This window comes from Equus quagga, chromosome 19, assembly GCF_021613505.1.
Source record: "Equus quagga isolate Etosha38 chromosome 19, UCLA_HA_Equagga_1.0, whole genome shotgun sequence".
Classification (NCBI taxonomy): domain Eukaryota; kingdom Metazoa; phylum Chordata; class Mammalia; order Perissodactyla; family Equidae; genus Equus; species Equus quagga.
Genome location: NC_060285.1, coordinates 10,003,392 through 10,019,482, shown reverse-complemented (window position 1 = coordinate 10,019,482; position 16,091 = coordinate 10,003,392). Strand labels below are relative to the sequence as shown.

Genomic DNA, 16,091 nt, shown 5'->3' with positions numbered 1-16,091 from the left:
TTCTGCGGGTTTTGACGAATGCGTGATGTCAGGGGTCCACCATTACAGTATCCTACAGAGTAATTACAGAGCCCTAAAGCCCCTGTGATTCACTCTTCACCCCTCCCTCTCTCCTTTTTTTTGAGGAAGATTAGCCCTGAGCTAACATCTGCTGCCAATCCTCCTCCTTTTGCTAAGGAAGACTGGCCCTGAGCTTACATCCGTGCCCATCTTCCTCTACTTTATACGTGGGACGCCTGCCACGGCATGGCTTGCCAAGCAGCGCCGTGTCTGCACCCAGGATCCGAACCGGCGAACCCCGGGCCGCCGAAGCGGAACGTGCGCACTTAACCACTGCACCACTGGGCCAGCTCCTTCTTTTTTCTTTTGCTGAAGTATTATAAAGGAAATCACTCCCCTATTTACTTCATCGTGCTTCTCTAAGAAATTCAACACAGTTTTAAACGCATGAGTGACAGTTTGTTGCAGAGCTCCTCTGTACTAGCCCCCAACTAGGGACAAGCCTATTAGCTGACACTTGAAAATGTGGCTGTATCAGGGCAAAGGACTGTGACGCATCCATGAAGACGATCGATACAGAGACCACACGGCCACAGGACGCAGTGCTCGTGACCAAGAAAAGCCCAGAGAGGCAAAGAGCCCTGGCCAAAGCGGTCTCTGCGCTCTCATTTGACGACCAGGTCAAAACACCTGCCTGCGTCCGGGCCAGAACAGAGAGGGCAAAAAGGCAGGGGCCACCGAGGAGGGTGGCATCACGGGCAGAGGCATTACTCTCCCCTCAAAGTATCCCTCGGCAGCCTTCCGGCGGCTCTCGAAGCTGTCGTCTGCAAGCCATAGTTGCTGCAGCGGCTGTTTGTGGGGCCAGACAAAAGACTGATGGGATCCGGCCGGAGGCTTAGAAAGCCTGGCTGCCGACCTGGTGACAAGAGGCGACTATAAACCCGTGCACAGCCCTTCTCAGCTCCCAGAAGGGGCCGCAGCTGACGCGCAGCATGGCTGTTTATTCTTCTGGCATCTGGGGCTTGGAAAGGTCCCGGTGCAGTGGCACACAGTTATCTGATGTTCTGGGACACGTGTGCACGTCCCAGGGCATGGGGACCCTTGTCCCGCCCAGCGGCACGCCCATCTGCACGCTGCGATAGCACCCGGAGCTCGCTCTGGCTGTTCCAATGGTTCCTGAGGCCGGTGGTTGTGCTATCTCTGTTCCTCCGGCAGAAGCAGGTCCCGGATTGATTGCAAACCCCGGGGTGACCCACAGGGCTGTCCTGTGAAAAGAGGATCCCCCTCACAACTTGGCTGCCAGGCACACTGTCCCCAGAGAAGGGCACCGGTCCCCAGCAGACTCCCTTGTAACCACCCCACCCGCTGGGAGCTCAGTGTCCTGCCAACAGGCGGCGCTGACTTAATGCTGGTTCTCCCAAGCGCTGTGCTGAGCAGTGTCTCCTTGCTCCCTGGAAAATCAGACCCGAGGAATTTTGAAAGGAGGACCCACCACAGGGCATTGTTTAGTGTCAGGTGCGGACAGACGGGTGGTGGGTCCGGAAGCCCTAAGTCGTGGTCCCAGCTGCCCTCTAAGTCACTTGGGGCCCTTGACTGCCTGTCCCCCAGCTGCCCATCCACCAATGTGTCCATTCACCCCCGTCTGACTCTTCAACCAATTTGATGCCGCACACATTTGCTGGAGACCCAGAGCTGAACTGCTACAGCTCCCGCCCTCAGGAAGGTCACTGCAAACAGTAACGAGGGCTTTAAGTGACCAAAATGGGCTGAGGGGGTAACTCCTGGGCTGGGAATCAAGGATCACTTCTGAGAAGGGCTTTCATTTGTGAGAGCCTTGGGGACAGAGCAGGAGTTCACCAGGTGGCCCAGTGTGGGGACAACAGGTGCAAAGGCGGAGGCAGGAATCTGTGTTTGGGAAACTTCCGGCAGTTACAGAAGCAGCTGTGAGGGCCTTGGAGGGCCTGCCCACCTCACAGGGTTGCCGGGAAAGGCCTTGGAGTCTTCTGCTAAGGTGCTTACACCTCGGCTGCCGAATGGGCGGGTCTCCCACAGCAGGCAATCCTCCAATTCTCTGCGCACACCAGCTGGGGACCTCTAATCTAATTCATTCTGACACTACCTAGAGTTCGTGCAGACCCCACGGGGGAGAGGTTGAGTCCCACAAGAATGCCCCCCACTTCAGATGCCGGTCGCAAGTAGTGGGTCTCCAGGTTGCCCACACTTCTGTCCAATTTGGCTAGAAATGAGGGGTCCCCATGACCCCCTTGTCAGGTTCCATAATTCGCTAGAACGGCTCACAGAACTCAGGGAAGCACTTTACTTACTACTGCTGGTTTATTACAAACGACACAAGCAGCCAGATGAAGAAGTACATAGGATAAGTTCTGGTAGGGTCCACAGAGGGCAGAGCTTCTGTCCCCATGGAGTCTGGGGTGCACCACCCTCCTGGCACGTGGACACGTTCACTGACCCAGAAGCTCCCCAAACCCCTTCGTTCAGGGTTGTTATGGAGGTCCTGTTACATGGCGCTGGTGAATGACCCAATTCCCAGCTGCCCTCCTCCCTAGAGGTGGGGGTGCGGAGGCTAAGTGCCACCCGCTAATCCCACGGTGCGTTCCTCTGGCGATCAGCCCCCCGCCGGAAGTTATCCAGGGGCTTCCAGTGACCAGTCACCTCATTAAGAAACTCCAGGATGACCGAAAGGTGCTTGTCAGGAATAACAGAAGATGCTCCTATCACCTCTGTCACTTAGGAAAGTTCAAAACCCTTTCAGAGGCTCTATGCCAGGAACTGGGACAAAGACCAAATATGTTTCTTATTATATCACAACATCACAGAGTCAGAAGACCTGGGTTCCAACCTCGACATTTATTTGTTGAGTGACTGGCTGAACTGGAGTTTCCTGCTTTATAAAATAAGGACAATAGAACACCCATCTCACCAGGTTATGTGTGAATGCCGAAAAAGCATCCAGCAAGTGCCTGGCATACAGGAGGTGCTCAATGTGTGTTTATTATCTTTAAAAAAAATTGAACTGTAGTCTGAATGTAAGAAGCGTCAGCGCCTACCACAGGTCAGGTCCCTCCACGGCACCTCCTCTCATCGTCGTGCTCATTCTGCCAGGTTGATCACACAGAGGATGCGGAGGCTCAGGGAGGGGAGGTGGTTTGTTCAAGGTCACACCGGTGACAGGATACGGGGCAGGGATTGGAGTGGAGTAGGATGGGCTCCAAATCCTAATTCTTTCCAGACTCTTCCTCTACTAATAGACCAACCACCTAGCCCGTCCCACCCCCCTTCACGGCAGAGACTGCTTACAGTCTCCTGGGGCCCAGCTCCCATTCCTTCTTTAGTGACGGAAACTGTTCGTAGCAGGGCATATTGTGGCTCAGTCTGAAGCCTGGGTTTCCTGACCTCCCCTTCAGCTAGATGTGGCCATGGGTTAGGTTACAGCCAATGAGATGTAAGGAGAAATGTCACGAGGAACCTCTGGAGAGCTCCTTAAAAGGGAAGGGAGATTGCTTGCAAGTAAATGTTTGTTAATTAAAAAAAAAAAAAAAAAAGAGGAAGAGAGGTGCCATCTTCCCACCTTCCTGCTGGCTGAACTCAGACAAAATGGCTGGAGCTCAAGCAGTCATCTTGGGCCATGTGGAGCTGTTGGTAGGACAGCAAGATGGTGAGTCAGCATCCTGGTCCTAGACTGCCTCCCCCTCCCCCTTCTGAATCATCAGCTCTTCTCTATGAAGCCTTTCCTTCAGCATTATACTGGCTCAAGTTTCTCCGAACCTAAAAGAAAAACCCTCCCTCAACCCCATGTTCCCTTCCCTTCCTCTTCCAGTCCACCATGGGGGAAGAACCGCCTGTTCTCAAGGTCTCCATTTCCCAGCCATTCATCAACTCACTTCATCTGGGTTTCTGTCCTACCGTCTGCCTGAACTGCCTGGGCCAACGGCCTCCAGACAGCTAAATCTGATGGACTTTCTTTAGCTGCCATCTAACTAAGTCTCTTAAAAGCATCTCACTTGTTGCCCAGGCCCTCCTCACCTTGGGCTCTGTGTCTCTCCAGCGGCTGCTTCCTCAATGTCTTCGCTGGCTCAGTCTCTGCTCTGAGCTCCAGTCCTCTCCAACTAAGGACTGATCTGACTGCCTTTCTCGCATGTCTCAAAAGCACCTCAAACTTGGGGGCCGGCCCCGTGGCCGAGTGGTTAAGTTCGCGCGCTCCGCTGCAGTGGCCCAGGGTTTCACCAGTTCGGATCCTGGGCACGGACATGGCACCACTCGTCAGGCCATGTTGAGGTGGCATCCCACATACCACAACTAGAAGGACCTGCAACTAAGATATACAACTAAGTACTGGGGGCATTTGGGGGAGATAAAGCAGAAAAAGAAAAAAAAAGATTGGCAACAGCTGTTAGCTCAGGTGCCAATCTTTAAAAAAAATTTTTATAAAGCACCTCAAACTCATCATGTCCAAGCTGAACTCATAATCATTCGCTCCTCCCTCCCCCGAAAACTTGCTGTTCTCGCCAGAAATCTGGGGGAATCTTTGACACATCATCTCATCACCACCCACAACCAATCCATGACCAAGCCCTGACAACTTGGTCTCCTGAATAAAGTCCACCCACTGCCATCAGACAACTCAAACCACTACTATCTCTTGTCTAGAACTAATACGACAGTCCCGTCTCTGCTTCAGACCCCCTAAACATCTGTTTTGTATCCAGTAGTCAAAGGGATCTTTCTACCAATGGGATCATGCCCACGGCTTGCTCAGAAGTCAACAACTTCCCTTTGTCTCCCAGATGAATAGCTCCACTCCTGCCTGGGGCCAGCAAGGTCACAGCGTGACCCATCCCCTTCGTCTCACTCCCCCTCCATCTGTTCCAGCCACAGCGGCCTTCTGTGACACAAATGCTTCTGGAACCCACATACTCCCTCTTCTCGGGCTTCCTAGCCCCGCCTGCCCTTCCCTGTTGCCAGTTAACGCCACACTCCCAGGCCACATCATAAACTTCTCCTCCTAGCACTCAGCACCACTTGAAAAGACTTATGCATGAAAATGTTGTCCTCCCCAATTAAAATGTTAGCTTTTGGAGGACCTGCCTTGCTCGCTGCTTCACCCATAAAGGGCCAGGCACAGTCACCCAAGGAACACTTACTGAGCGAATGAATAATTCACCCTCTCCCTACCCCATCGTGTTCATAATGAATCCTAATCATAAAGATTCAAAACAACTCTAATCCGGGGCTCTAGGAGCCACACCTGAAAGGTATCCTGGACAAAGTACGCAAATATGCGCGAGGAGCAACCACGTCAAAAGCCTCCCCTCCATCTCCCAAGAGAGGACGGGCGAAGAGCGCGCCTGCGCACAAGCTACGCCGCGGCCCCCTCCCGCTTCCGTTCCTCCGGGACGGCTTCAGGTCGCTCTAGGCGCCCTTCTCGCCTGCTCTGGCGGGAGGCTAGCGCGCCGGCGGGGGTCCCTCCAAGATGGCGGCGCAGAGGAGGAGCCTGCTGCAGAGTGTGAGCAACCGACTCGCTCTCCGGGCTGGGGGCCGGGAGCCCGAGGGGACCTGGCGGGTGCAGACGCAGCCCTTCTCCCTCGCGGGTGTGGCCGCCGCCCTCCCCTCACCGGGCCAACGCCGCGTTCCCGAGGCCGGGGGCGCGTGCGGCCCCGCGAGATCCGCGCGTGCGCGCTGCCTGCCGTCCGTCGGGGGTCGGCTCGCGGTGCCCGCGTCCCCGAGCGTCAGGGGCGCGTCGAGGGTGGGCGCGCTCGGAGCCGGAAGGGGCCGTGGCGCGCGGCCGCGGGAGGGCCGGGTGGAGAGCCGGCGGGCGATGAGCGAGATCCGAGCAGCCGCCGCTCGGGTACCGGCTGCCCTGTCCCCAGAGAGCCGGCAGTGGGAGCATTGTCTCGAGACTCACTCTTACCCTCAGTCTGGACCCTCATGGGTTTGTCATTGGTGTCTCAAGCCCCTCCATGCTCCTAATGCATGTGCACGTAAATGCACACGCACGTTGGCACCATGGGCCCATTCTGACTTGCCGGGGCAGGATGCGGTCCCCTGGGTCCTCCCCAGACACTGCAGTCTGTTATACTTGTCTGTGGCCTTGTCTCCCTCCTGTATTGGAAAGTGATAGGGACTTGTAATTGACAATGAGAAGTGTCACCAGCACCTACCACCTCTGGGTGCTGGGCATTCAATAAATGTTTGTAAGATAATGAGTAAAGCATTTGTAGCCAGGCCTAGTGCTTGGCTGTGGCCTTACAGAGATGCAGCAGACATTGGTCCTCCTGCCCTGGAGGGTCTTGAAGCATCAGAATTAGAAGGTGGGGGAGTGACCTGCACTGCTGCATACCGATGAGGAGCTTTTTGTAAACTCTGAAATTGCTCTTCCACAACAGCATTTCCCAGGTCTTCTGGTGGGAACAGCTCTCTTCACCCGCACGCCTTTGGCTACCCCTGTAGCTGGGCAGGTCAGCCTTGTCGTTGAGTTGATTAGATGGGCCTGGCCCTCTGCTTTGTAAGCTCCCAGAGGGCGCAGCCCCTGCGTAAATGTCCCCATTGTAGTAAACATTCCAGAAACACTGGCTGGATTGTGGCAAATGCTGGAAGTGGTAACTGCTCTAGGCCGACTTGACTTGCTGAGGAGAGTGGCTGCCAGCTTCCCTCCCTTCTAGGTGTGATGGATCCCAAGGGACTCGGGTTAGACAGACGGTGAGCTTTACCAGCTCCAGAATGTGTTCCTGGGTGGTGGTGGAATCTTTTAAAGATGGGCTAGTTCACTGTCAGCACATAGCATTTGATGGAAGGGTAAGGAGATGGCAGGGATGTCATACAAGGCCCCTCCCAGCCTAACGATGATCAAGACATCCCTGCCCACAGCGTGTCGAAGTGTCCAGGTGGTGTTCGGGGCTTGCTGACCTGCCCTTCACTGTCGTGAGTCTGGTGAGAGGAGCTCACATGCCATCATTCAGCAGATGGCTGTGAGGGCTGCTAGTCTGTGGTTACTGCGCCTGGGGATGCGAAGATAAATAAGGCGGGTCCCACCCTCACTGCGTTTGCAGTCCCGCTTGGGAGAAGGAGCCGCGTACCACAGCACACTGCGTGAGGCGCTCTAGGGTCAGTGTGGAGGGGCTGTGGTTGGCCTGGTTTGGCCGGGTCAGCGGAGGCCTGCAGGAAGCCTGGAGGCTTGCTGACATGGTGCTGGGGCCAGATGGCAGAGCGCTTCGGGGAATGTCATCCCGAGGAGTTTTACCTTTGGTCCCCAGGCTGTGTGGCACCTTAGAAGGTCTTTTGAAGAGAAGAAGAGCTTTTGAAGATGACTTGATGTGTTCACAAGCACTTGGGCCTTCAGGCCTGGACAGCAGAGTCCCGTACGGCCTTGGGCAAGTCACTTAACGTCCCTGAAGCCCGGTTTCCACTACCGAGAGGACTCCCAGGAGTGTGCTTAGTATTAAATGAGCTAACTCGTTAGGCTCCTGGCCTGGTGTGGTCACACTCCAGCTGTGCAGTCCACCTTCAGTTCTGCTGTGATGAACGCCTGCCGTTCATTCCCTCAGTGTCACTGAGCACTCACGATGTGGCAGGCAGTGTGCAGGTGCAGGGGACGCTGCCCTCCTGGAGCTTATGAATAAAGGCAGATTATACACGATGTAATAGTATCCATTGGGGCCGGCCCGGTGGCGCAGCGGTTAAGTACACCCGTTCTACTTCAGCAGCCTGGGGTTCGCCAGTTCGGATCCCAGGTGCAGACATGGCACCACTTGGCAAGCCATGCTGTGGCAGGCGTCCCACATAGAAAGTAGAGGAAGATGGGCATGGATGTTAGCTCAGGGCTAGTCTTCCTCAGCAAAAAGAGGAGGACTGGCAGCAGTTAGCTCAGGGCTAGTCTTCCTCAAAAATAATAATATCTGTGATATGAGATCAGGTGGTGCTGTGAGGAAGAAGAGTCTGGAATCACGGACAGAATGTTGGAGGGGCCGTTTTAGACAGCAGTGAGGGGAAGACCTCTCAACCTTTGATGAGATGACGTGGGGGGTGTGGGAGGGAGTCTTCCTGTCTATGGGATGCAAAGGCCTGTGGGGAATGTCAGGGAGGCCTGTGTGGCAGGAATGGAGCTCGTCGGGGCAGTGGTAGTCGAGGTCCCAGGGAGCCTTGCGAATGCGGGTGTGGACTTTGGTTCTGTTCTAGGTGTGATGGGAATGTCTCAGGTGGTTTGGAGTGGGGGCCTGATGCAGCCTGCCTTGTGATTGGAGAAGGAAAGGAGCCCTGCATAGAGAAGCGTTTGAGGGGCGCTCCACGTTGTCCGGGCGTGAGAGCCATGGCAGAGGAGTGGTGAGGGGTCCCAGGTTCTGGCTGGGTTTCGAAGGACTGATAGGATTTACCGACAGGTGGAGTGTGGGGTGCGTGACAGGAAGAAGGGTCAAGAAGGACTGCAGAGTTTCAGTTGGAACAACAGCAGTCCCCTTTACATGCTTAGGGAACCCCGGAAGAGGGGTACCTTTGGGGCTGGGAGAATCAAGAGTTTGGTTTGGCCTCTACTACTGTTATGTACTTAAGTATAAAAAGGAAATCAAATTTTTTTAACTTGGACATAGCCTGAGCAATTATATCTGTGAAATCACAGGTGCTGGCTATATATTTTTTCTAATGTACATTAAAGTAATAGGTACCCATTAAAATAAACCATCATTAGGCCGCCACCTACGACCATCTCATATGCTGTCAGAATGGGGTCCAGCTGCTCTGGCGCACAGTAACGCTCCGCAATCATTAGTAGCTTCTTTAAGAGTGTATTAGGACTATATTTGTGATGAAAACATAGAGGACCTTTGATGAAAACCCTAGTGGGAGAGGTGGGGGCCAGGAGTGGAGTGGGTCCCAGAGCAGTGGGGAAGGAAAAGGGGGTCATTCAGAAAGATAGGGATGGCAGGAGGCAGCGGGCGTTGTTAGCTCTTTGGAGAGAAAGAGCCGCTGCCCCCACCCGGAGCCATCTTCCTGGGGGCGTTTTTCTCCCTCTCTGAGCTTCCTTTCTGCCTCTGAGGAATTCGGGTGCTTTCACCACAAAAACACTCGGCCTTTTCATACTATGATTTGATATTCAAGCTGTGGCCTGAACTCGGAACCGGGCTTTGTCCACTTCTGCCCAGGAGTTTAGGATGAATCTCTGTGGGGACTGTTACGGACTCTTTTTGTGTGGCGTGGTCACATATGTATATGAGGGGCTAACGCTTAAATATAGGTGCACAAGGTGTTTGTAATGCCCTTGACGGGTTAAACACAATCAGATCACTCTAGAAACTTTTCATCCCGAAATATGAATTTTGGAAACTCCCTCCCACAATCAAGTCAAAATTAGGCTTTTTGAAACAGCCTTCTTTCTTACATATTTCCTGTTAAATGTCTTGTGAGAAATTAACTCGTAACCCATCAAAGAGTGAAGGCGGTCGGCACTCACTCTGTGTGTGTTTACGCGGCTCTGTGATGAGGCTGTGCTGAGCGCCAGACGCCCCCTTCTCAGCTTCCCGGCCGACTCACGACTCACGTTCCCGGGTGCTCAGGCGCCACTTGCTGCTGGTGCTGGCATTTGTGGGCGTGGGAGAAAGTGTGCATCAGCATGGGCAGGGGTGGGGAGGTGGGTGGCTTGTGTGAAGAGAAAGTATATGACCTTTCCGAAAATTCTTCAGAAATGTGGAGGAAGGAAGCAAGAGACTTGGCAGTCTGGTGGGTTTTAATAGACTCAGCCCTGGACGCGTGGTACGGATGATGCCGAGGAAGGTGGAGCGAAGTGGGAGCATATGATGACAGTCCACCTGGCACAGCAGTGTGCGTGATGTCCGGGCCACTGCTGAAGTCAGGGAGGACCCACCACTGCCACATTCCCACCCGGGTAGAACCTCCTGGAATTCTCCAGCCACTTGTTATTGAATGTCTGAGTGCTGTGGGGACTGCATTCTAGGCCAGGCCTTCCACTGAAGGAGCACCCATAAATACATGAGAAATGGTCCGTATGTCACTGGGGCTAAGACACTATTAATTATAAGGACGCATGGTTTTATGTACTACTAAGAAAGAAAACTCACTGCTAAGTAACTTGGGACCCACCAACTTCAGAGATACTAAAATGTTGAAAATGTGTCTTTGGATCAGTGAATAACATAGCTAATTAACAATGCCAGGCTGCAACGGGGGAGTTGCCCCAAGGCCAGACGGTGAGTGGCCAGGGAGCTGGGTGCCCACTACGCACGGGGAGCCCCTGGGGGTGGGTGTCTCGGGAAGGGACCCCGTGGCCTTGGGCAGTACCTTGCAGCGTCTGGGACACACGTGGTGAGGTGGTTGGGCGTGGCGTACAAAACTTGCCGTTCCATGAGGAGAGGTGGTATGCCTCCCAGTTCTCGCACAGAGTCTCTGATAAGATCAAGAGGGAGACTTGGTTTGGTCCTAGTGTGTCCTTGACACCTTTCTGAGTCTCGCTGATCTCCCCCCGAGACAGGGCTCCAGCTCACAGCCTGCAGTGGGCCGTAGTTTCAGCTAGAATTCAGTAAGTTTGCTTTGTTTTCGTTTTTTGTTATCTTCAAGATATGGCAAGTAATACTGGTTTTCCACTTATAATACTGGAAAAGTTTACATTCAAAGTGAAATCATTTGAGTAAAAGCAAATGTGGCCATTTAAAGAAGAAACATGAGGTGGATAATTTCTTGAAGGTGGTGAGTGGAGGGTCGAGGTTTGGGAAACAGATGGATTTGACCAAAATTGACTAGGGCCTCGGGGGCGGGTCGCACTGCGGAGGACAGTGGGGGTGGGGTGGGTGGGGGCGGGTGCCTTCTTCTTTATTTTAGTAGCAAGCCAAGTCAAACTGGCTAGGAACTTAATGTTTAAAGAGAGCCCGTGTGAAATAAGTAGAACCGTGCTCACAAGGTCCAGGTATATAAATAGTTGGTCTCTCTTCAAGTGTGTGCTTGTCTCTGCGGCTACACCTCAAGGGTCAGCAGCCTCTTCGTTGGAGGCTCCAGAAATACACTGGGCTCTTCAAGTAGAGCAGACCTTTGCTGGAGGTGTCGCTTCCCTCCTGTGTTCGCTGTGGACACCTCCTGCCAAAAGTGGGTTAGCTTCCCATGCTGTTTGCCCTGGTCACGGTTTTTAAAAAATCATCTGGAACCCTGTATAGAAGGCGTTATCTGTCCAAGATAGACAGCTGAGTGAGATTGTTCATCTGTCAAAAGGTGAGATTCAAAACTGTGTCAACAGGCTGGACGGCGGGGATGGGAGCATTAAGATAGAATCTGACCGATATAAATCTAGGTTTAACAAGACCCTCTGCAGGAGTGTGGTGGGGGATACTGACTTGATAGCACTTCAGAGGGAAAGACCCTGTTATTTTAGTTGACAGCAAGAAGGAATTTTTATGTGGAGGGTACAGGCCCATCTTTTCTTTAAGTAGATGAAGGCTGTTGATTTTTGTGTGTTGATTTTCTGTCCTGCCACCTTACTGATTTCTCTTATTTGAGTTAGTTTCTCATTAATTCCTTAGGGTTTCCAGGTGCTATCATATCAACTGCAACCAGAGATGACTGTCCTTCATTTTCAGTTCTTATGCCGTCCTTCTTTTCTCTTACCTGATTGCGTGGGCTGACACCTTCAGTCAGTGTTACCTGGTGGAGATAGTGGGCATCCTTGCTGTGTTCCTGATCTTAATGAGAACGCCTCCTGTGTTTCCCCACCAAGGAAGGTGCTGGCGTTAGGACTGACTGAAGTATACAAATAATGGCATGTTAAGAAAGCGTCCATTGATGGCTGTTTTCTTGAGTGTTTTTTATCAGGAATGGACAGACTGTCCGTAAGTAAACAATAGCATTAGAGTCAATACCCAGTGACCAGAACACCAATTGCTAGTTAATAAAATAATATATTTCCAAAATATTATGAGCTCAACATCATGAAAATCAGATTTCAAAAAAAAGCACTTAACCTTGTGGACGTATGCAGACACTGGTCATAAAGACTCTGAAGAAACGAGGCGCTGGTTCAGTAGACTGACCACTGTCGCACGCACACACGGTTTTTCTAATTTGGGAGAGCTTGTTGGTCCCACGTCAGCTGGTGTGGCTGCAGGAGTCAGCAGGGCGTCGGCCCACTCCCAACAGCAGCGTCGTGGGCTCCCACCGTGGATGCTTCTAGATGAACTGTTCCAGGGCACCGCACACTGACGTGGCAAGTCCCTCAGTCATCTATTTGAGTTCGTTTCCGTCTTTGAGTGGGCCCATAAGTTGCTTGGGTAATATGTATTTTTTCTGGAAAGTATGAATTTCTTGGAACGATGCGAGTCCCTGGAAGCCTGTCCCTGTGCCCTGTGGGCGTGAGATGCTGGCAGGGGGCTGCTGTGATTGCAGTGTTGATGGCGGTCTGCATCGTGGGTGGCACGTTGGTATCGCTCATCTCCTATTAGAGGACGAGTTCGGCCCGTCTTAATCTCATTTTTAATCACACAGGATTCTGGAAAGTATGAACGTCTCCTCCCGTGCTTTGAAACAGTTGTGGCACTTCAGGGTGTTGAATATTGGCTTCTTGGCCCGTCTTTTCAGCAGGGGGACATGGGATGCCCCTGAACGGGGAGATGCTTTTGTGCATCTGCCTAATCTTATGCTTAATTCCATTCTAGTTAGAGGCAGGAGACAGACCCTAGAAAGGGAGCTTTTAGAGATTTATTTGCCGGGTTGCCCGAGACCTGTGAGGTCCCTAGCGGTGGAGGCATACGAATCAGATCTGAGACCTAGGGGATGATCAGCAGCAGACCAGTTCCTTGAAAATAATTCATTCCTTGGCAATGGACTCCTTCCAGTGGCCCAGAAGGCCTGACACTGTCCCCTCTTAGGCACACATGCGCAGGCATGTGTACGAACGTGTAGCAGGCCACTTTCCCCTCTGCTCGCTACCGAGGCCGCACTCGCTTTGTCCTGCTTCCTTAAACCTAACACGCTTTTTTTTCTACATCAGGGTCTTTGCACATGCTGTTCCCTCTGCCTGGAAGGCCCCCCCCCCCACTTTCTGAGATGACCACTGCTCTGGCATCATTCGGGTCGGGCTCAGAGATCACCTCCCCAGAGAGGCCCCTTCTCACCACCTCATCCAAAAGACCCTGCCCGTCATTCTGTCCGTTACCCTGATGTATTTTCACCGTAGCACCGACCCCTGTCTAAAATTGCCTTGTGTATTTATTGTATTACATGCTGGAAGTCTCTCTCTCCCTAGGAAGGAGGCTTCAAATAAGGACCCTCTGTTGTTCTCTCCACCGTGCCCCCAGTGGGGATAATGCCAGGCTGGTGTAAATGCCCAATGAATGTGTGTTGAGTAGATGGGCGCATTAACGGGATACGCTCTGCATAACGTCATACGTGGTTCCAAGGACGTAAGTTTGCATTTACCTTAAGAGAGACACTTGTATTGCTTTAAAATGACACGAGTCAAGGTTAGAGTTAGAAACAATTTTGTGTTACTGTGAAGCAGTTTTTCTTTTCCTGTAGCTTTGACCTGAAAGTGTTACGTGCCTGGTGTCATCAGAGGCTGAGCGGATTTTCAGCTCTTAATGCTGTTTCTTTTCCGTTAGTATGTTTTGGTCATATTTTCTGTTTTCGAAGGCTGCTATTAGTAGGCATTAGTAGCTTTTTAGCTCATGTGGTGAATTGTGTGAATTTAAAAACAAGTCTTATAAAGAAGACGTAAATAACATAAATAAGTTTAAGGACATACTATGTTGATGGATTGCAAGAGTCAACATCGTAAAGATGTCAGATCTCCTCAAATTGATCTATAAATTTAAAACAGTGGTTTTTTTTAAAGATTTTATTTTTTTCCTTTTTCTCCCCAAAGCCCCCCAGTACATAGTTGTATATTCTTCGTTGTGGGTCCTTCTAGTTGTGGCATGTGGGATGCCACCTCAGCGTGGCTTGATGAGCAGTGCCATGTCCGCGCCCAGGATTCAAACCAATGAAAGACTGGGCCGCCTGCAGCAGAGCACGCGAACTTGGCCATGGGGCCAGCCCCAAATTTAAAACAGTTTTGATCAAAACCTCAGCAAGATTTTCTTATAGACAAGGTGATTGTAAAATGTATATGGGAAGGCAAAGGAACTGGAATAGCCAAAACAGTTTTGCAAAAGAATAAAGTTAGAGGCATCACACTACTCGATTTTAATACTCACTATAAAGCTACAGTAACCAAGAGCATGGAATTGGTGGAGGGACAGACACGTAGATCAATGGAAGAGAATAGAGTCCAGAAATAGACCCACGCAAGTATGATCAGTTCATTTGTGACAAGGGTGCAGAAGAAATTCAATGTAGAAAGGATAGTCTTCTCAACGAGTGGTGTTGGAACAATTGGGTATCCATATGCAAAAAAAAAAAATTTTACCTAAACCTACTTTATACATAAATTAACTCAAAATGGATCACAGACCTAAATGTAAAATGTAAAACTATCAGAAGCAAACGTAGGAGAAGATCTCTGTGACCTGAACAGAGTTCTTAGACGTGACACCAAAAGCATGAACCCTGAAAGGAAGAAAATGGTACAATGGATTTTGTCAAAACTAAAAACTTTTGCTGTGCAAAAGGCACTATTAAGCAAGTGAAATGACAAGCTACAGACTGGGGGAAAAATTTGTAAATCACATATCCAACAAAGGACTTCTTCTCCTAAGTATATAAAAAACTCAGCAGTTGGCAAATAAGCCAACTCGGATGGCACATAAGCATGTGAAGAGATGTTCACCGTCACTGTTACCATTAGGGAAATGAGAACTAAAGCCTGGATGAGGTCCCCCGGTGACACACCTGTTAGAACGTCTAAATTAAAAAACAAAGAATACCCTGTAGCGGGAGGATGTGGAGCAGCCGGAACTCTTGTGCGTTACCGATGGGCGTGCAGACGGTGCTCCACTCTGGAAGGGTTTGGCAGGCTCTTGTGAAGTTGAACGGCAGTCTCCTGGGTACTTACCCTAGAGAATGAGACGGTACGTTCACACAGACACCTGCCCGTGAATGCTTATAGCAGCTCTCTCTATAACTGCCAAGAACTAGGACCAGCCCGTTTGTCCTTCACTGGGTGAGAGGATAAACTGCTCCATCCGTGGGATGGAATGCTGCTCTGCAGTGAAAGGGGACACCCTGTGATGCACGCAACAACCCGGGTGAATCTCGGAGGCAGAGAGTCATCATCATTAATTCGGGTTAACAGTGCTGAGTGAACGAACACAGTCTCAAAAGCTTATGTACTTGAAGACCAGGAGAATGGTGGTGGCTGCCAAGGGCTGGGGGGAGCGTGGGGAGTTGTTTAGCGGGTGTTGAGTTTCAGTTTCACGAGATGAAAACAGTTACGGGGATGGCTAATGGTGACAGTTCACAGCAGCGTGAATGTATTTAATACCGCTGGACTGTACACTTAAAAATGATTAATTATGGTAGTAAATTTTCTGTTATGTGTGTTTTACCACAGTAAAAACGTCATATGACATTCTTGAAAGGACAACATGGCGTGAGCACAGGTCTGTGTGCCAGGGGTTAGGGGAGGCTGTGGCTGCGGCCGGGCAGCCCGAGAGCGGGTCTGGGCTCCTGGGGCTGTTTTGCTTCTTGGCTGTGACGTGGTTACATAAGTCCCTATGGGAGTTAAAATTCGGAGACCTGCACACCAAAAAACGGCAGTTTTACTATATGTTAATTTAAAAATAAAAAGAAACTCCCACCCCCTGTAGAAGTGCAAAGCTCAGAATAAAGTGCTAGGATAAAGGCAGCATAAAAGCAATTGCCATGAAAAAAAAGCCGTAGAGGTGCTCTCTGTCGGTATGTAAATAAACAGAAGAGGAAATTGGCCACAACAGCTAACCACAGGCTTTTTGCATATCTGATTGCAAAAGCCCTTCGAAGTGGTTTTCACATCCTTTTCTGAGGACTGTTACTGCCAACGTGCAAGAAGTTGTGCACACTGTTTGTGCTTGTTTAGTATTTCAGTAAAGCTTTCAATCCAGACGTTAATTATTCTCCTTGAAATTGAACTGTGATTCTCCCAATTACATGTGGTCCTGGGAAGGCGG

At 51.1% G+C, this 16,091-nt stretch overlaps 1 protein-coding gene across 1 annotated transcript in view; it reads left to right on the top strand.

Annotated features, from left to right (window-relative positions):
• The first annotated feature begins 5,376 nt into the window (after positions 1–5,376).
• The window catches only part of TAB1 (TGF-beta activated kinase 1 (MAP3K7) binding protein 1), a 24,651-nt gene continuing 13,936 nt past the window's right edge, over positions 5,377–16,091 (top strand). The window contains exon 1 of the mRNA XM_046645953.1: positions 5,377–5,524. Within this exon, the coding sequence (XP_046501909.1) occupies positions 5,492–5,524 (33 nt within the window). The 5' untranslated portion in view covers positions 5,377–5,491. The remainder of the gene's footprint in view (positions 5,525–16,091) is intronic.